The sequence below is a fragment of the Numenius arquata genome, chromosome 23, assembly GCF_964106895.1.
Source record: "Numenius arquata chromosome 23, bNumArq3.hap1.1, whole genome shotgun sequence".
NCBI classification, from domain to species: Eukaryota; Metazoa; Chordata; class Aves; order Charadriiformes; family Scolopacidae; genus Numenius; species Numenius arquata.
The window spans coordinates 2,903,530-2,923,700 of record NC_133598.1 but is presented as its reverse complement, the minus strand read 5'-3'; the positions used below and the strand labels follow the sequence as shown (position 1 = coordinate 2,923,700).

The 20,171-nt window shown below is 64.7% G+C and overlaps 2 protein-coding genes across 2 annotated transcripts; both read left to right on the top strand.

Moving 5' to 3' along the window:
* The first annotated feature begins 5,116 nt into the window (after positions 1 to 5,116).
* On the top strand, positions 5,117 to 12,680 carry ARHGAP27 (Rho GTPase activating protein 27). Its single transcript, XM_074162553.1, has 14 exons — positions 5,117 to 5,255; positions 6,683 to 6,898; positions 7,449 to 7,559; positions 7,661 to 7,728; positions 7,834 to 7,921; positions 9,279 to 9,383; positions 9,805 to 9,903; positions 9,981 to 10,067; positions 10,201 to 10,366; positions 10,859 to 10,957; positions 11,250 to 11,327; positions 11,483 to 11,617; positions 11,807 to 11,912; positions 12,034 to 12,680. Exons 1-14 carry the CDS (start codon positions 5,214 to 5,216, stop codon positions 12,209 to 12,211), a joined length of 1,578 nt encoding a protein of 525 aa, XP_074018654.1. The 5' UTR covers positions 5,117 to 5,213; the 3' UTR covers positions 12,212 to 12,680.
* A 1,421-nt stretch (positions 12,681 to 14,101) lies between these two features.
* Positions 14,102 to 19,604, top strand: TMEM98 (transmembrane protein 98). The gene is made up of 7 exons (XM_074162919.1): positions 14,102 to 14,193; positions 17,419 to 17,611; positions 17,834 to 17,965; positions 18,246 to 18,279; positions 18,757 to 18,872; positions 18,970 to 19,029; positions 19,292 to 19,604. Exons 2-7 carry the CDS (start codon positions 17,481 to 17,483, stop codon positions 19,494 to 19,496), a joined length of 678 nt encoding a protein of 225 aa, XP_074019020.1. The 5' UTR covers positions 14,102 to 14,193; positions 17,419 to 17,480; the 3' UTR covers positions 19,497 to 19,604.
* Positions 19,605 to 20,171: the final 567 nt, after the last annotated feature.

Below are 20,171 nucleotides of genomic sequence, written 5' to 3'. Positions count from 1 at the left end.
AGGAGTTGCCCCCCATCGCCACCCCGGCCCCCCTCGACCCCCTGCCGCCACCGCCGCCACCGGGGCAGGCCGGGACGGAGCCAGCCACGCTCGTCCCTCAGCTGCCACCAACCTACGAGTATCGGTTTGTCGGTGCTGCCGGGACAGAGGAGCCGGATGGAGGATGCTCCGTGCCCCGGAGGGACTCGGTGACCAGAAGGGACCCAGTGCCACAGAAGGACTTGGTGACCAGGGGGGACTCAGTGACCAAAAGGGACTCGGTGCCCCGGAGGGACTCGATGCCACAGAGGGACTCGGTGCCCCAGAGGGACTCACTGCCCCAGAAGGACTCGCCGCCGGCGCTCAGCTCTTTTCGGGTCCCCCCAAGGCTGACCCCCCACCCTGCCGAGCCCGTGCGCCCCTCGCACTCCCTGGATGACCTGGCACGGGTGACGCCGGCACCACGCGGTGCCACCACCATGGGAGTGCATGGGAACCCCCCAGGACACCCTCGCCCACTTGGCAAGAGCCGCTCCGAGACCCTCTACGCCCCCGGCAAGGACAGGGATGTGGCAAGGAGGTGGCCGGGGTCTGGCCATGTGGCTCAGGTACGGTGACATCCTTTGGGGACAGCACCGGGGGGGGGGGGGGGAAGAGGAGGGGAGCAGGATGGGGTGGCACCCAGGGGCTCCCCGGCACTGCTGCCACCACTGGGACCCCCTGTGTCCCTTCACCAAGCGACCTGTGGGCCACCCCCTCCCACCCCAGACAGGTTTGCCAGCAATTACCGCCTCGGGGGGGGGGGGGGGGGTGTGAACGTCCCACCCCCCTGGGCATCCACCCCAAGCACTTTCTGCTCTCAACCCACCCTGTACCGTGCCTCAGTTTCCCCACCCTTGTGGGCACCTCTCGGCTCTCCCGGCGCCCCCCCAGCAGCATCCCACCGGGTGCAGAGCCCCCGGTCCCCGAGGGGGGGCTCGGTGACACCCAGGGTCCCTCGGGGGTTTGGGGGGGGGGGGTCCCGCACCCCATCCCATCGGCGTTCCCGGTGCGGGAGGAGGCAGAAAGGGGTTAACAGGGAAGCGCGGGGACTCCTCCCGGGGGCGGGTGTCTCACCTGGGCGCAGCACCCAGCGCTGCGGGTGGGTGCTGGGAGCACCCCGGACACGGCGGGCACCCCACCACCCCAAAACCCACGCTCCTCCCACACCAGTAAGTAGCCAGGGGCCCTTCCCAACCCCCCCACCCAACCCCGGGGGTTCCCCGCTGCACCCCTTTTATGGGGGGGGCACCCCAGGGTGGGGGGGTGCCCCCCAGCCCCTCGCCAGCCACCGACACTGGCTGGGGCACAGTGGGGTGAGGGGGTGATGGCAGAGGGGGGATCCTGTGTCCTTTTCCACCCCCTTCCACCCCAGCAGCCTTCTTTGGGGTAACCCCAGGGTTTTGGGGTAACCACAGCACCCCAAACCCCAGTGTCCCCCACTTCAGGGTCAATTCAAGGGGCTGTGCCACCCCGGGGGGGGGGGGGGGGGGGTTGGCAGAGGAAAGGGGGGGTCAGTGGTGGGGAGGGCTGGGTTTTACACCCCATTTGACACCCCGTGACCCCAGCCATGCTGGATTAACCCCCTCAGGTGCTCTTTGCACCTCCAAAGCCACCCCCATGGCCCCCCAGGAGGGACCCAGTGTTGTCCCCAGCCCCAGTGCCATCGCCGGAGCTTCCCCTTCCCCTGTCCAAACCCAAACGGTGCCAAAACCCAACCGGCATCGGCAACAGCCTTGGCCCGGCCACCATGGGCACCCACCACCTCGGCTGCCGGGACGGGGACATCCCGGTGTTGGGGTGACGCAGCCACCCCCCCAGCTTGTCCCCCCCAGCTCCTCCCCAGCGGAGCAGCACGATGCCGCATGGGCCAACATAAATTTTGGGGGGCATTTCCCCCTGCACCCCCGGCACGGCATCCTCCGGGTGCAATTCCCGGCTGGGTCAGCCTTGGCTTTGCCGGGGCGGGCGGCGGGTGACGGGCAGTGGGTGACAAAAACCCCAAAAAAAGCCAATTCCGCCCCAGGGCCAAGCGCCGTCGGAGGCGGCTCTTCCGCTCCCCGAACCCCAGCAGGAAGCGCAGCCGGCGCGGGGCCCGGCACAGGGCGCCATCGGCGTCGCCGGAGCCTCTCGGTGTGTCGTTCCCCCGCCCCGGGGTGTCCCCCACCCCCGGTGCCCCCCAAGATGGGTGAGCGGGTGTCGGGTACCCTGCAGCGGTCCCGAAGCCGGGTGTCGCGGCTGCTGCAGTTGGGCAAGGTAGGCAGCACCCATGGGTGCACCCAGCCAGGGGGGTGGGGGAGGGTGTTTTGGGGTCCCCCCAAGCTCCCCCCTCGAATTTCCCCGGGATGTTCAAGCTGTGAAGGTGGCACTGGGCACCAGTGGGTGACAAGATGCCCATCCCGAAGCTTTGAGGGGCACCCAGACCCCTCCTGGGGGGAGAGAGACCCCCGGGGCAGCACCCATGGGAGGGAGGGAGGTGCTGGGGGGGCTCTTTGCCAGGTGTCCCCCATCATCACCCCCATGTCCCTTGTCCCCAAGATGATGGTGGCCTCTCGCGCTGGGTTTCCGGCCCTGCTCGCCATGGCGGGGGGGCGGTCGTGGTGTGGCGAGGGGGAGGGTGATGGGGAGTTCCTGGGGACACTCGGTCCACTGTCCCCCTCTGCTCCAGGGTGTCCCCAAGGACACCGGCCCCGCTGTCCCCCCCACCCCCCCCACCCCAGGGTGACGGGAAGGGCTGGGGTTGGGAAACTTTGTCCCCGTGGCCATTGAGGGAGGCCCAGGGGCTGTAAATCTGCAGGGATCAAAGGGTGACAGGAAGGGACTCCCCGCCAGCAGCCACCTGCCTGCCACCACCGTGTCCCAGGGACGTATCCCCCCACCCCGAGCAGCCCCACGGAGGTGGGGGGCAGCCAGGGAGCCGTGCTGGGGGTGCTCAGGGCCTCATTTGGGGATGTGGGGATGGGGCTGTCGGTGTCAGCAGCCAGCGGGGTCAGGGTGCTGGGGCTGGGGGTGCGAGGGCAGAGGGTGGGGGTGATGTGGGTGCTGATGCTGAGGGTGACGGTGTGAGGGTGGAGGTGGTGTGGGTGCGAGTGCTGGGGGTGCTAATGCTAGTGATGTGGGTGCAGAGGCCGGGGGTGCGGGTGACGGGCGGTGCTGGGGCTGCAGATTCATAGATTCATAGATTGGTCCAGGCTGGAAGGGACCTCCAAAGGTCATCTAGTCCGACCTCCCCGCAGTCAGCAGGGACACCCCCAACTAGACCAGGTTGCCCAGGGCCTCGTGGAGCTTCACCTTGAATATCTCAAGGGAAGGGGCCTCAACCACCTCCCTGGGCAACCTGTTCCAGTGTTCCACCACCCTCATGGTAAAGAACTTTTTCCTAATATCCAATCTAAATCTCCCCTTCTCCAGCTTAGAACCATTGCCCCTCGCCCTGTCACTGCAGGCCTTTGGAAACAGACCCTCCCCAGCCTTCCTGTAGCCCCCCCTCAGGTACTGGAAGGCCGCTATGAGGTCTCCCCGGAGCCTCCTTTTCTCCAGGCTGAACAACCCCAGCTCCCTCAGTCTGTCCTCACAGCAGAGGTGCTCCAGCCCCCTGATCATTTTGGTGGCCCTCCTCTGGACCCACTCCATCAGGTCCATGTCCTTTCTATATTGAGGGCTCCAGACCCGCACACAGTGCTCCAGGGGAGGTCTCACCAGAGCAGAGTAAAGTGGCAGAATCACCTCTCTGGATCTGCTGGCAACAGATGTTGGGGGCATTCATGGTTTGGGTGCCGATGATGGGGGTGCAAGTTCTGGGGTGCAGATACCAATGGTTGGGGTGCCAACGGTGCCAATGATGTGGGTGCTGATGTGTGGGTACTGGTCCTGGGGTGCTGGTGATGTGGGTGCGGATGAAGTGGGTGCAAGGGGCGCTGATGCCAGTGGTTGGGGTGCAAATGTGGGTCCCGATGATGTGGGTGCAAGTTCTGGGGTGCTGATGAAGTGGGTGCAGATGAAGTGGATGAAAGGGGTGCTGATACCGATGGTTGGGGTGCAGATGGGGTTGCAGAGGCTGGGGGTGCGAGTTCTGGGGTGCTGATACCGATGGTTGGGGTACAGATGATGGGGGTGCTGATGATGTGGGTACAAGTTCTGGGGTGCTGATGCCAGTGATGTGGGTGTGGATGTGGGTGCTGAAGAAGTGGGTGCAAGGGGTGCTGATGCCGATGGTTGGGGTGCAGATGATGTGGGTGCTGAGGTAGGTACAAGTTCTGGGGTGCTGATGCCAATGGTTGGGGTGCCAATGATGTGGGTACAAGGGGTGCTGATACCGATGGTTGGGGTGCAGATGCAGGTGCTGACAATCTGGGTGCAAGTTCTGGGGTGCTGAGGCCGATGCCCCGGGGTGCAGATCCCGGGGTGCAGGTGCAGCGGGTGACACAGGTACCGGTGATGCAGGTGCTGACATTTGGGGACCACAATGTCCCAAGCCCAAACTCCTTCCATGTGCTCAGGCCACACCCCCATTCTCCTGCAGCCGGGTGGTCCTTGCCCTGACGTGAGTGATGTGGGTGCCCACCTCCACCACCCAGCCATCTACACCCCATCACAGCTCCTGCCCCATGTGAGGGGGTGTCTTGGGCAGCTCCTGGATCCCCGGGCAGGAGGGACACCCCATCAGGCAGGATAGGGCAGGATCCAGCCCCTCGGCCCCCTCACCCAGCCTGGGTACCATGGCGGGGACATCCCAGGAGCGCCATCCCCAGCATCCCACCCATCACCAACCACAGCACCCGAGTGACCCATCTGTGTCCCCCCCACAGGCGCGCAAAGAGCCAGAGGAGCCGCCTGCCCCCATCTACCTCAACATCCAGGAGCTGCAGGAAGAAGCCGCAGCCGCCGGCTCGGCTCCGGAGGAAACCAGCAGCTCCGTGTCGGACTGGGAAACCCACACGGATACGGACAGTGGACATTTATTTTATTATAACCCGGTGACGGGCGAGACCACGTGGGACTGTCCCTTTGGGCAGGCAGAAGATGGAGTGAGTCCCGTCGCCTCTCCCGCCTCCTCGCTCGCCCACAGCCCGGACTTTTCCGAGTGGGAGCAGTACGTGGACGAAGCCAGCGGACAGGCTTTTTTCTATAATTCGGTAACAGGTGAGACGTCGTGGGATCCCCCCCATGCAGGAGACGGCAGCAGCTCCCAGGATATGTACCCTGGGGTGACGCGGTATGGTCCCATGGAGCAGAGGGTGAGCACCCAGCAAGGCGCGGGGATGATGGGGATGGAGATGGCGATGAGGTGGAGATAGAGACAGAGATGGAGATGGAGATGGAGAGGGAGACGGAGATGGAGACAGAGACAGGGATGGGGATGGAGATGGAGATGATGGAGATGGAGACGGAGACAGGGATGGGGATAGACATGGAGGTGGAGATGGAAACAGAGGCTGAGATGGAGATGGAGATGGAGGTGGGGATGGACACCAGGATGGGAATTTAGTATCTTTATCAATGATCTGGACAAGGGGATTGAGTGCACCCTCAGTAAATTTGCAGATCTCACCAAGTTGGGCAGGAGTGCTGACTTGCTGGAGGGTAGGGTGACTCTACAGAGGGATCTGGACAGGCTGGGTGGATGGGCCAAGGCCAATGGTGTGAGGTTCCACAAGGCCAAATGCCAAGTCCTGCCCTTGGGTCACATCAGCCCCATGGATGCTCCAGGGGGAAGAGTGACTGGAGCTGCCCAGCAGAAAAGGACCTGGGCATGTTGGTCAATGGCCAACTGAACGTGAGCCAGCAGTGTGCCCAGGTGGCCAAGAAGGCCAACAGCATCCTAGCCTGTATCAGGAATGGTGTGGCCAGCAGGACTGGGGCAGTGACTGTCCCCCTGCCTTGGGCACTGGTGAGGCCCCACCTCAAGTGCTGGGTCCAGTTTTGGGCCCCTCATGACAAGAAAGACACTGAGGGTGTCCAGAGAAGGGCAACAAAGCTGGTGAGGGGTCTGGAGCACAAGTCTTGTGAGGAGAGGCTGAGGGAGCTGGGGGTGTTCAGCCTGGAGAAAAGGAGGCTGAGGGGAGACCTTCTCGCTCTCTGCAACTCCCTGAAAGGAGGGTGTAGCCAGGGGGGGTCGGTCTCTTCTCCCAAGTCACAGGCGATGGGACAAGAGGAAATGGCCTCAAGTGGTGCCAGGGGAGGTTTAGGAAGGATATTAGGAAAAATTTCTTCACTGAAAGGGTCATCAAACACTGGAACAGGCTGCCCAGGGCAGTGGTGGAGTCACCATCCCTGGAGGTATTTAAAAGCCGGGCAGACGTGGTGCTGAGGGACATGGGCCAGTGGTGGTTTGGGCAGTGTTGGGTTGATGGTTGGACTTGATGATCTGAAAAGTCCCTTCCAACCTGGACGACTCTATGATTCTATGAATGAATATGGGGATGGAGACAGTGATGTGGATGGAAATGGAGACAAGATGGAGACAAAAACGGAGACAGAGATGGAGATGGGGATGGGGATGAGGGTGGGGACTTGGATGGGGATAGAGATGGAGATGGAAACAGAAATGGAGATTTAGATGGAGATGATGGAGATGGAGCAGCCTCCACCTGGGCTGGCCATGGCTTGAGGATGTGGATGCTCATGATAGGGCACAAGTTCTTGACCTGGCTCTTCTCTGCAGCCTCCCACTCCAGAAGCAGACTATCCTGACCTGTCTCCAGATGAGCTGGAGGGTTATCCTGAGGAGGACTACTCGCCCGTGGGCTCCTACGATCAGGGGGCTGCTTTCTCTCTGTCCCCGAGGCGCCCCGAGGAGCTGGGCTCATCCCCGGGATGGTACGGACACAGCCACCCCGAGGGAGCTGTGTTCTACCCCGAGCACTTCACCTCCGACACGGTACGGGGACAGGGATGAGGACACAGGATGTCACATCCTGACACGGGATGGGGATGGGAATATGGACGGGGATGGGAATAGGGACAAGGATGGGGATATGGATAGGGATGAGGATGGGCATAGGGACAGAGATGGGGACAGAGATGGGACAGGGACAGGGATGGGGATGGAGATGGATATGGGGTTGGGGACAGGGCTAGGGAAAGGCACAGGGATGGACATGGGGACAATGACCAGAATAGGGACTGGGGTGGGGACTGGGATGGGATATGGACATGGACAGGGATGGAGATGGGAACAGGGACAAGGCTAGGGAAAGGGATAGGGATGGACATGGTGACAATGACCAGGATGGGGACAGGGATGGGATACAGACAGAGACAGGGATGGGGGTGGAGACAGGGAAGTGACAAAGATGGGGACAGGGGTGTCTGCCAGGGGAAGAGCATCCTCAAGGGACCACAAAAGCAGAGGGCAGGGGCTCGGGGGTGCAGGGGGTGCAAAGCCCAGCACAGGCACCTCGGGCATCACCCGCTCCCTCCCTCCCCAGGTGCCGGCCGGTGGCCGCCACAACCGGGCCAGCAGTGGCTCCAGCCAGGACAGCGGGCTCTTTGCCTGGCACAGCACCGTGTCCCCAGCACTGGGGCTCAAGGAGGAGAAGGTGAGCACCCTGGGGAGGGGGAGGGGGCCCTTCCCCACCCCGGCACCGGGAAGGGCAGGAGGCAAACCTGACATCCCCCCCCTCCACCCTTCGTCTTCCAGTTTAAAAGCCTTGAAAAAGCTGGGGTGCTCAACCGGACCAAGACGGTGGACAGAGGGAAGCGGCTCCGGTAAGTGCATCCCGGTGTCCCCCACCACCAGAGGAGGGAGCCCCAGGGGGATGGAGGGGACAGGGCTGTGCTGTCCCCCTGTATGACCCCCCCTCTGCTCCCCAGGAAGAACTGGAGCTCCTCCTGGACGGTGCTGGAGGGGGGGATCCTCACCTTCTTCAAGGACTCCAAGCACTCGGCTACTGGTGCCTTGGTAAGAGCCCCAACGGCCTCGGCAGGGCCAGCAACCATGGGACAGGGCCAGCACCCATGGGATGGGGCTAGTAGCTACAGGACAGGGCCAGCAGCTGTAGGATGGGGCCAGCACCCATGAGATGGGGCCAGCATCTGTAGGATGGGGCCAGCACGCATGGGATGGGGTCAGTGCCTGTAGGATGGGGCCAGGAGCTGTAGGATGGGGCCAGCACCCTGGGATGGGGCCAGCACCCGTGAGACAGGGCCAGTGAGTGCTGGATGGGGCCAGCACCCATGGAATAGGGTCAGCACCCATGAATCAGGGCCAGCAACCACAGGATGAGGCCAGTTCCCATGAGATGCCCCATGGGAGAGGGCTCATACCCATGGGACAGAGCCAGCACCTATGGGATGGGGCTGGCACCCATGGGAAGGAGCCAGAACCCATGGGATGGGGCCAGCATCCATGGGAAGGAGCCAGGACCCACAGGACAGACCTAGCAGCCATGGGACAGGCGCAGTTCCCGCCGTGGGTCACCACACACCTCCCCTCCCACGCACACGGTCCCCCATGGGCCAGTGTCGGGGCATCCTAACAAGCACACAGAGCTCATCAGGGCGAGCAGGGAGGAAGCCAGCCGCCTTGGCACCCAGCCCCCCCCTTCCCTGGTACGCAACCCCCCCCCAGCACCCAGCTTCCCCCCCCAGCACCCACTGGCCGGATGCAGAAGCTGCCGTGGGTCTTGCAACACCCTGCGGTGACGGTGGCAGGGGAAGGAGAGGGGACGGACTCACATCCCGGGGAGGGGACGGAGATACGGTGCTGATCTCACTGCTGGGACGTGGGTGCAGGGCTCTTTCTGGGGGGGCCCTTCTGGAAAACAAGGATGGAGAGGGGCCGATGGGAGGGGGAGTGTGGCCAGAGCACCCCGAAACCCAGGGCATAGGGAGAGCAGGCGGGTCTGATGCCCTTCCCCTGTGGAAACCCCAAGGCACTGTCCCCTCCCTGGGGACAGCCACCCAGACTCCTTTCCCCATGGAAAGCTGCTCCTGCAAGGTGCTGTCACCAAGAGGGACCCTGAAGCTGAAGACCCCCGGGGTCCCCAGGCAGGGCTGGGGATGTCCCACAAGGTGTCAGTGGCTGTAGGGCCTGGCTGTCCCCAAGCTGGTGGCCACGACCCCCACCCCACAGGAGCAGCACCATGTCCTGGTCCTGCAGAGAGACCCCCGGTGCCATGGGAGGGGACAGAGATGTCCCACGGGGGACATTTGCCACTCCTGCCTTTCTGGAGGACGAAAGCCCACAGGCCCCGCTGTGTCCCTTTCCCCTCCGGGTGGGTGCCAGCGGTGTCACCCTCGTCCCCTTGCTCCCGCAGCGTCACCCCAGCACCCTGACCACCCCCGAGCACACGGTGGAGCTGCGCGGGGCCACCCTCACCTGGGCCGGCAAGGACAAGTCCAGCAAGAAACATGTCCTGGAGGTGAGCCCAGTGATAGCAGGGGGGACATCGGTCACCCATCAGGGTCCACGTGTGGCAATGCCAGCACCCGCCTGGTTCACCCCACCAGCAGTGAAGGGGATGTGCTGGGGTTGTTGGTGGGGGGACGATGGGGGACATCCCGGGGCTGGGAGCAAAGGGACACACTGCGCTGCTGGCCACTGTCCCTTTCCTATGGGCATGGAGATGTCACCAAGGGACATCCCCACTCCTGGAGGGGTTTTTCCTCTTGGGATTTGCATGGGGAAGAGGTTTCCAGCCATGCCGGCTCGCCGGCAAATGGCAACAATTGAGGTCATTGGTGTAATGAGTTGGGCACTGTTCTCAGCCATAATCTGGCCCCCAGAGCTGGGTGGCTGTGGCCTGGTGGCCCTGCCCTGAGGCCTGTCCCCTGCTCCCACAGCTGAAGACGCGGGAGGGCTCAGAGTTCCTCATCCAGCATGACTCGGAGCAGATCATCGCTGCCTGGCAGAAGGCCATCGCCGACAGCATCGGCAAGATGGTGAGCCAGCACCCACCTCCCCCCACCCTGCCACCCTGGGGACGGGCACGGGGGGTCTCACGCTGCCCCTTCCCTAGGGCACTGACCTCCCCGGTGAGGAGGACACCGACAGCACGGCTGAATTCGGCTCCCGGGAGAAGCTGGGGGGTGGCGAAGAGAAGAGGGCAGGTGAGCTCGGGCATCCTGGCACGGGGATGGGCACCAGCACCGGCAAAACCACCCACTGGGCAGGGGAGGTGGCCACCCCGCGGTGTCCTCAGCTCCTCGTGGTGGTGGGACATGCCAGGAGCACCCCAGTCCCCTGGGAGGATGGTGACCTGTACCCTGTCCCCGCCAGCAGCTGGGCAGGTGATGGGCAGTGCCAGTGGTGAGAGCGACTCCAGCAAAGTCCGCAACAAGCTCCGCAAGTTCCTGCAGAGGCGACCAACGATGCAGTCCCTGCGCGAGCGGGGCTACATCAAGGGTGAGTTCCCTGTGGTGGGGCTACATCAAGGGTGGGTGCTGGGATGGGGGTACATCAAGGGTGTGTTCCTCGTGGTGGGGCTACATCAAGGGTGGGTGCTGGGATGGGGCTACATCAAGGGTGGGTTCCTCGTGGTAGGGTTACATCAAGGGTGTGTTCCTCGTGGTGGGGCTACATCAAGGGTGGGTTCCCCGTGGTGGGGCTACTTCAATGGTGGGTGCTGGGATGGGGCTGAGACTCCTCGGGATGTCCCCAAGCTGGGAGGTGGGTGCAAACAGCTGGGAACGGAGCTGGGACAGGTTAGGGGACCAAGCCCAGCCCTGGACCCAATGTCACAGTGACAGGTTTGAGCATGTCCCATCACCTTCAGCCACCCCTTATGGGAAGGGGCCCTCCTGCGATGTCCCCAGCCCTGTCCCCCACCCTGGACCCTCCACCGGCCACCCTTTCGGTGTCACCCAGCCGTGCTGAAGTCCCTGTTGGTTCTTCCAGATCAGATTTTTGGCTGCTCCCTGCAAGCGCTGTGCGAGCGGGAGCGGGGGACGGTGCCGCGCTTCGTCCTGCAGTGCATCCAGACCGTGGAGAGGAGAGGTACCACCCAGGGACAGGGACAACCTGGGGGACACCAGGATGGGGACAGCCATGGTTAAAGCCTAAATTTAGTGGTTGGGTTTTCCCTGGAAGCCCAGTGCTGGCTGCTCCAGGCACTGGCATGTCCATACCATTCAGTGTCACCACGTGCCACCCCACTGTGGGCATCTCCCAGGGGACATTGGGGACATATTGGATACCTGGAGCTCCATCAGTGGTGGCTGGTGTCACATCCCAGGGTGGGTTGTGGTTATCCAGGAACTTCCCCCCCATCTCCATCGTCTTCTGCCAGGTCTGGACATCGATGGGCTGTACCGGGTCAGCGGCAACCTGGCCACCATCCAGAAACTGCGCTACAAGGTGGAGCACGGTAAGGTCACCTGCCGTGACAATGGGGGACAAATGAGATATAACCCCCCACCTCAAAGGCAGGGTGACAGGGTTCCAGATGGGGAGGGAGAGACAGGGACCCTCACCCATCCCTGGAGCTCTGGGACTGGCCTGAGGTGCTGCTCGGCCCCACAGACGAGCACCTGGACCTGGATGACGGGCGCTGGGAGGACATCCACGTTGTCACCGGGGCGCTGAAGCTCTTCTTCCGGGAGCTGCCCGAGCCACTCGTCCCCTTCGGCCACTTCGACAAGTTCATCGCTGCCATCAGTGAGGACTGGGGACAGGGACGGGGATGGGGACAAGGATGAGATGGGATGGGATGGAGATGGGATGGGGATGGGGATGGGATGGGGATGGGATAGGGATGAGGACAGGAATGGGGCGGGATGGGAGAGGATGGATGGATGCTCCAGCTACTGGATCCGGCATCCCATCCTGTCTTCCCTCCCCCTGCAGAGATGCAGGACCCGACCAGGCGGGGCCGGTGTGTCCGTGACCTGGTGTTCTCCCTCCCGCCTGCCCACCACGACACCATGAAGATCCTCTTCCGCCACCTCTCCAGGTAACACCTACCTCACTTCCCCCAACCCTCACTCCCCCTAACACCCTCCCCCGCCTCCCAGAAGGGGGACAGGACCTGGGTTTGGGGACATGCCGGGTGACACTGTCCCTCATCCCCACAGGGTGATCGAGTACAAGGAGGAGAACCGCATGTCGGTGCAGAGCATCGCCATCGTCTTTGGCCCCACGCTGCTGCGGCCGGCGAGCGAGGAGGGGAACATGGCCATGCACATGGTCTTCCAGAACCAGGTGGTGGAGCACATCCTCAACCAGTATGGCTACATCTTCCCCGATGGCTAAAAACCCCCTGGGGACATGTGTGGGGACAAGCCCAACAGCGGGGACATGAAGGAGCAGCATCTCAGGGGAAGGACTCAGTTGCGTGTCATCTCGGACAATGGGTGGTGGCAATCACGGGTTCCATGAAGGGCAGCGCGGTGGCCCAGCTCGCTCGGGATGCAGCTCGAGGGACAGGCACCGAAGCTGGGGACACCCCGAGCACCCCGTCCTCCGCTGCCACCCGCTCCCGCTGGGGCCAGATCCATGGAGATTGAGCCCCGGAGTGGAGTGTGGGATCTGGGGGGGGACGATGGAGCCCTGAGATCCCCAGCTCGCCGGGGCCAGCGGCACAGACCTGGTGTCCCCAGGTGAGAGGATGGAGGTGGCCGACCGGGCAGTGCCCGCAGGGACAGTGCCACTGACTGTGCCATGGCCAGAGCCGGTGTCTGGCACGAGCCACCGAATTCCCAAATAAAGATCCAAATTCCTGAATAAAGAGCCCCTTCAGCCGCGAGGACGAGGCGTTGCTGGCAGGGCATGGGGACACCTCCATGGGACACCGCCGGCACAGCCCAGGGGCTCCTGGTGGCCCCTGGGGACAAGATGTGCCCCTTGTACTCTACAAGGAGGAGGGAACCCCAACATCCCCACAGGGGTGAGACTGCAGGCCACCATGCGGTGACTGTGTCCCCCGGGCTTTGGGACACCTTTCTGGGCTGGCATGGCCAAACCCCATGTCACCACGGGTGTCACCGCTGACAGCAGGGATGGGTGCTGGGAGCGGTAGGGAGGGGACGGGGTGCCAGCAGAACGTGAGCCCCCATCACCCAGAGTCACCCCTCTGGACTGGGGACACTTTGGGTCACAAAGGAGACAATTTGGGACACAAGCGGGACAGTGTGGAGTGCGAAAGGGACAGCAAGGGACACAACTGAAATGCTTTGGGACATAATGGGGACACTAAAGGGCATGGCAAGGACACGAGGAGGCTTTGGGACACGGCGACGATGCTTTGGGACACAACGAGGGCAGGTCAGTGGTGACAGGGGTTTGGGACAGGGTGGGGATGGCTGGGATAGAGAGGGGACACTTTGGGATGCAGCGGGGACACAACAAAGGCACTTTGGGGTGCGGTGGGGACACTTTGGGATGTAATGGGGACACGTTGGGACACAAGGGCTCATGAGAGAGACCCTTTGTGATGCAGTGGGGACACGCTGGGACACAAGAGGATGCTTCAAGGGTGCAGCAGGGGTACTTTGGGACACAAGGGGACACAATGGGGACACCAGGATACAGTGAGGACATTTTGGGGCACCAGGGGTCACTTTGGGACACAAAGAGATGCTTCAGGGGTGCAGCAGAGGTAGTTTGGGACGTGGGAGGACGGGACGGGGACACTTTGGGATGCAGTGGGGACATTTTGGGGCACAACGGGAGGTTTCAGGGCTGTGGCGGTGATAGTTTGGGACACAAGGAGACAGGAGGGGACACGACAGGGATACTTTGGGCTGCAGTGGGGACATTTTGGGGCACAAAGGGACACTTCGGGGTGCAAGGGGATGCTTTGGGGTGCAGCAGGGGTACTTTGGGACACGAGGGAACAGGATGGGGACACTTTGGGATGCAGTGGGGACACTTTGGGGCACAAAGGGACACTTCGGGGTGCAAGGGGATGCTTTGGGGTGCAGCAGGGGTACTTTGGGACACGAGGGGACAGGATGGGGACACTTCGGGATGCAGTAGAGACACTTCGGGGCACTTGGTGATAGTTTGGGGCACGAGGGGACACGATGGGAACACTTTGGGACGCTTGGGGCCCCCGCGGGCACACGGAGGGCCCCGGGGCGGGGCGGGGGCCGGGCCGGGGTCCCGTCGGGGCGGGCCGGGGGCGGTGCCGGTCCCGGGGCAGGGGGGGGGGGGGCAGAGCCCCGTTGCCGGCCCCGCTCCGCGCCCCCCGCCCCGGCTCCATCTTGTGCTCGGCCGCCGCCGAGCGGCTCCAGGTGCGGGGGGAATCGGAGTGGGGGGGGGATGAGGGGGGGGGGGGGGGGGGGGTCCGTGTGTGGTGCGGGGGGGTCGTTCCGCCCGGTCCCGCGCAGGGTCCCACCGCGAGGTGGGGGGGGGAGGGGGGGGGAAGGGGGACGGGAGAGGACCCCGGGGCTACTCGCCCCCCTCGGGACCCCCGGGGCGATCCCCCCCCGGGGCCTTGCGGGACCCCCGCAGCGATACCCCCCCCGCCGCCCCTTGGGACCCCCGGGAGCGCCCCCCGCCCCACCACGGCCCTACGGGACCCCCCCGGGGCTGTAGGGGACCCTTGGGACCGATGCCCCCCATAGATCCGTGCAGAACCCCCAGAGAGACACCCCCCCCCCGCCTTGGGACCCCCGGAGGGAGCCCCCGGAGGGCCATGCGAGACCCCCATCTATCCGGTGTCCTCCGTTCCCCCCCCCCTCGTAACCGGGGCTGTGCGGGACCGGGGACCTCGACGAACCACCAGCAGCGACCCCCTCCCGAGCCTCGCAGGGCCCCCCCAGACTCCCCCAGCAGCAACAACCCCCCCGACCCTCAGAGGGACCCCACAGAATCCCCCCCACAGACCCTCAAAGGGCCCCTACGGACCCCCCAGCAGCAATCCCCCCCCCATCCCGCTGAGCTTCACAGGAAGCCCCCAGACCCCCCAGCAACGACCTCCCCCCCTACCCCAGCCCCGGCCGAGCGTCACAGGGCCCCCCCGGACCATCCCAGCAGCAACCCCCACCCTCCCCCCAGATCCTCAGAGGGCCCCCACGGACCCCCTCCCCCAGCAGCAAAGCCCCCCCCCGGAGCCTCACAGGCCCCCAGTCACCCCCCACCAGCATCAAAGCCCCCCCCAGAGCCCCACAGACCCCCAGACACCCCCCACCATCAGCAAAGCCCCCCTCCAGAGCCTCACAGGCTCCCCCCAGAATCCCCCCCCCAGCAGCAGAACAAAACCCCAGACCCCCACAGGGCCCCTACAGACACCCCAGGAGCAACCCCCCCCCAAGCCTCACAAGGCCCCCAGATGTCCCCAGCAGCAACCGCCCCCCCAACCGTCACAGGGACCCCCCAGATCCCCTCCAGCAGCAGCGCCCCCGCCCCCTCCCCAAGCCTCACAGGGTTCCCCAAAGCTCTCCCCAGCAACGATGCCCCCCTCAGAGCCACACGGGCCCCCCCCCAGACTCCTCCCAGCAGTAATTCTTTCCCTGGAGCCTCAGAGGCCCCCCCTGGACACCTCCTGCAGCAGGAAAGCCCCCCCAGATCCTCACAGGGCCCCCCTGGACACCCCCCGCAGCAGCAAAGCCCCCCCCCAGATCCTCACAGCCCCCCCCGGACACCTCATGCAGCAAAAAAGCCCCCCCCTCGATCCTCAGATCCCCACGGACCTCCCCCAGCAGCACAACCCCCCCAGAGCCTCAGAGGGCCCCCACGCCCTCCCCCCCCCCTCCCCAGCAGCAAAACACCCCCCAGACCCTCACAGGGACCCTCCAGACCCCTCCCCAACAGCACACCCCACCCCCCCCAGATGCTCACAGGGACCCCCCCAGATCCCCCCAGAAGGAGCCACCCCTCTCTCAGGGCCCCCCTAGACACCACCCCCCCCTACTCCCCCATGCTGCCACAGGACCCCCCCACAGTGCTCGGCACTGCACAGGCAGGATCCAACCCCAACCCAACAGGGGGCAGGGAACCCCCCCAGGGTGGGACACCCCCCCGAGGCTGTCACACACACACCCCCCGCCCCCCCAGGACCAGGCACCAAGGGGTTACGGTGCAGAACAGGCTTTGGTGGCCAAAATCCCTCTTAAGGCATTAATCGCAGTGGGAAAGGGATGGCGGGGGGGGGGAAGGGGGCAGACAGGGCCACTGTGTCTCCCCCCCCTCTGCTGTTCCCAGCCCTTGGCTGGGGGGGGACACGACACACAAGTGCAAATTTAAGCCAAATCGCTAAACCTGGCTTAAAATTCAATGGGATTTAGAGGGGAAAAAAAACCAAAGAGGTGGGAGGGGGGATGCGCTGGGGATCGGGGCTGGAGGGTTTGGGGGGGGGGGGGGGCACGTCTGGCACCCCCCATGGCGGTGGGGGGGCCCAGGCATTAGTCAGGGTGTAAAGGTCGGGAGTCGGCGGTGTTTGCACACCCGGTGCGGAAGTGGCACCGTCCCCGTGTCCCCGTCCCCAGCGGTGGCTCCCGGCTGGCAGCAGGTAGGGAGGGCAGGGCTGGGTGCCCCCCACCCCGGCAGGATGGGGTGACACCCCCCCCGGCCCAGGGTGGGCACCCGCTGGGGACACACCGTCTGTCCTGCGTGGTGGCACGGGGGTCCCAGATGGCTCTGCCCCTGGCTGGTGTCCCCTGGGCCTGGCGTGGCCGGGTGTCCTGCTCCCCGTGGGGATGGGGGCTCGGGGCACCGCTGCTGCAGTGGGGGTGGCTCTGGGGGTCCCCATAGGGACCCGGCTCTGGGGGTCACCACAGCCCCATAGGGACCAGGCTCTGGGGGCCTCCATGGGGATCAGGCTCTAGGCGTCCCCGTGGCCCCATAGGGAGTGGGTTCTGGGGGTCCCCGTGGCCTTATGGGACAAGACTCTGGGGTCCCCATAGGGACAGCGCTCTGGGGGTCCCTACACAGACTGGCTCTGGGGGTCCCCGTGGTCCCACAGGGACAGAGCTCTGGGTGTCCCCATGGTCCCATAGGGACAGGGCTCTGGGCATCCCCATAGAGACTGGCTCTGGGGGTCCCCATAGCCCCATAGAGGCCAGGCTCTGAGGGTCCCCAGAGCCCCACAGGGACAGGGCTCTGGGGGTCCCCATAGAGACTGGGTTCTGGGGGTCCCCATGGGCCTGTCGGGCAGGGCTCTGGGGGTCCCCACAGCCCCATATGTCCCGCACCTCACTCCCTGCCCCCAGCTCCTGTCCCTGTCACTGTGGCAGCGGTGGTGGGGTGGGGACCACATCCTGCTCCACCTGCACCCAGCGTCACCCCTTCTCCCTGTCCCCCCTGGGTGACACTCCCTCTGGAGTCCCCCTGGTGTGTGTCCCCCCCCCAGGTGACACTCCCTTTGGAGTCCCCCCGGTATCCCCTCCAGGTGACGCTCCCTCGGAGTCCATCTGTGGGTGACACTGGGTCCTGGTGGGGCATTTGGGGTGCAGGATCGGGGGGAAAGAGCATCCGCAGGGTCCCCAACCCCTCCCTGTTCCCCCCTGTCACCGCAGACCCCGCTGTGCTGAGATGTCACCGGACGCCTGAGCCACCCCCCGTGCGGTGGGGACCAGCCATGGAGACGGTGGTCATCGTGGCCATCGGGGTGCTGGCCACCATCTTCCTGGCCTCCTTCGTGGCGCTGGTGGTGGTCTGCCGGCAGCGGTACTGCCACCCCAAAGACCTGCGGCACCACTACGACACCAAGTGAGTCATCCCACGGGGGTGGCATCGTCCCCGTCCCCACCGGGCGAGGAGGGACGTGGAGGGACCCCAAACCCCATGGGAAATGCTGGGGACATGTCCACCATCATCAGGGGGACAATGCTGGGGACGTATCTAGCATCATCAGGGCAATGAGGGAAGGGGAGGGGGGGATGCCCGAGGTGGTGGCCCTGTCCCCAGGGATGTCCCCATTGTCCCCAACAGACCCATCGTGGACCTGATGGGGACCACCGAGACGCCGTCGGAGCCCTCAGAGCTGGAGCTGGATGACGTGGTGATCACCAACCCCCACATCGAGGCCATCCTGGAGAATGAGGACTGGGTCGAGGACGCCTCGTAAGCCCCTGCCCCCCCCGGTGTGCCCCGTGTCCCCCACCACCACTGGGGACCCCCATGCAGTGCCAACCCCCCCCCATCGTGGGGTGCAGGTGGCAGAGATTTGGGGGTCACCAAGCCGTGGCCAGTCTCAAGAGGAGATGCTTCTCAGATGGGTCTCTGGGTGGAAATGTCCCCAAGGGTCTGGGGGACACGGGGTGTGGGCAGGCAGGTGGGGGGGACGTGGGGGACAAGGACAGGCGGGGTCCACCTGGATTCACGCCCTTCTCCTTCTCCACAGGGGTCTGGTGTCCCACTGCATCGCCATCCTGAAGGTGAGTCCAGGGGCTGGCACTGGTGGCACTGGGGGCACTGGGGGTACTGGTGGCAATGTTGGCACTGGTCACAATGGTGGCACCAGTGGTGCTGGTGACAATGTTGACGCTGGTGGCACTGGTCACAATTGTGGCACTGGTCACAATGGTGGCACTGCTGGTAGCAGTGGCACTGGTGGCACTGGTCACAATGGTGGCACTGGTGGTACTGGTGACACTGGTCGCAGTGGTGACACTGCTGGTATCAGTGGCACTGGTGGCACTGGTTGCAGTGATGGCACTGGTGGTACCAGTGGCACTGGTGACACTGCTCACAATGGTGACACTGGTGGCAATGGTGGCACTACTGTACCAGTGGTGCTGGTGGCAATGGTGGCACTGGTCACAATGGTGGCACTGGTGACACTGGTCGCAATGGTGGCACTGGTGGCACCAGGCACCCACCCTGGCCCCACTGCTGTTGTCCCCCCTCCCCAGATCTGCCACACGCTGACGGAGAAGCTGGTGGCCATGACCATGGGCTCGGGTGGCCGTGTGAAGTCCCCCGCCAGCCTGGGTGACATCATCGTGGTGGCCAAACGCATCAGCCCCAGGTGACGGGGGGGTGCTGGGGTGAGGGGGGGGGTGGGGACGGTGTGACAGAGGGTGTCACCGCAGTGTCCCCTGGAGCTAATGCTGCCCCCCCGGCAGGGTGGACGACGTGGTGAGATCCATGTACCCGCCACTGGACCCCAAACTGCTGGACGCCAGGTGACGAGGAGGGACGGGGACACTCCCTGGGTGGGGGGACACCCATGGGTGGGTGGTGGTGGGGGGCCACCAGCGCCACACTGCGGGTGGGGGGTGGGGGTGTTCCTCCACACCCCTACACGGATGGGGAAACTGAGGCACGACCCAGGCAGGGGGTGGCCAAGCCGCCATCCCTGTCCGGTGTCTGTGGGTACAGGGGGGGGATGTGAGGTGACATGTCCACCCTGTGTCTGTGTGTGTGTGTGTGTGTCCCCCCTTGCAGGGCGGCGGCGTTGCTGCTGTCGGTCAGCCACCTGGTGCTGGTGACCCGCAGCGCCTGCCGCCAGCCGGCCGCCCGCCACTGGGTCGAGCGCTCGCTGGCCGCCGCCGAGGAGCACATGGCCGTCCTGCGCCAGGCTGCCATGGCCACCGAGACCGACCGGCCACCGGCCACCGAGGCCTTCCGGCAGGAGCAGTCGGCCATCTGAGACACCCCCACACACCCACACCCCCCCTCCCCTTTCCCCCCTGGCACCCCTCCTTGGCAATAAATAAAGCCCCCACACACACACACACACATCATGGGGGTCCCTGGGGCTGGCCTGGTGCTGTGGTTTTTGGGGTCTGGGGGGGGGGTCTGAGAGGGAACTGGGGGGGTTGGGGAAGGATGGGGGGATTGAGGGGATTTGGGGGGGGGAGTTTATGGAGAGTTGGGGTGGGGGGGATTCGGAGTTTGGGAGTTTGGAGGAGGGTTTGGGGGGGTTAGAGGGGGCTTGGGGGGGTCTGAGGGTAACTGGGGGGGTCAGGGGTGGATGGGGAGGTTGGAGGGGATTTGGGGGGGGAGTTTATGGAGAGTTGAGGGGGTGGGGAGATTGGGAGTTTGGAGGAGGGTTTGGGGGGGTTAGAGGGGGCTTGGGGGCATCCGAGGGTAACTGGGGGGGTCAGGGAAGGATGGGGAGGTTGTAGGGGATTTTGGGGGGGGGGAGTTTATGGAGAGTTGGGGGGGTTTGGAGGGGATCGGGGGGGAGTTTATGGAGAGTTGGGGGGGTGAGGGAATTGGGAGCTTGGAGGAGGGTTTGGGGGAGTTTGGGGGGGTGTAGTGTGGGTTTGGGGGGGGTCTGAGGGTAACGGGGGGTTTGGAGGGGATCGGGGGGGAGTTCATG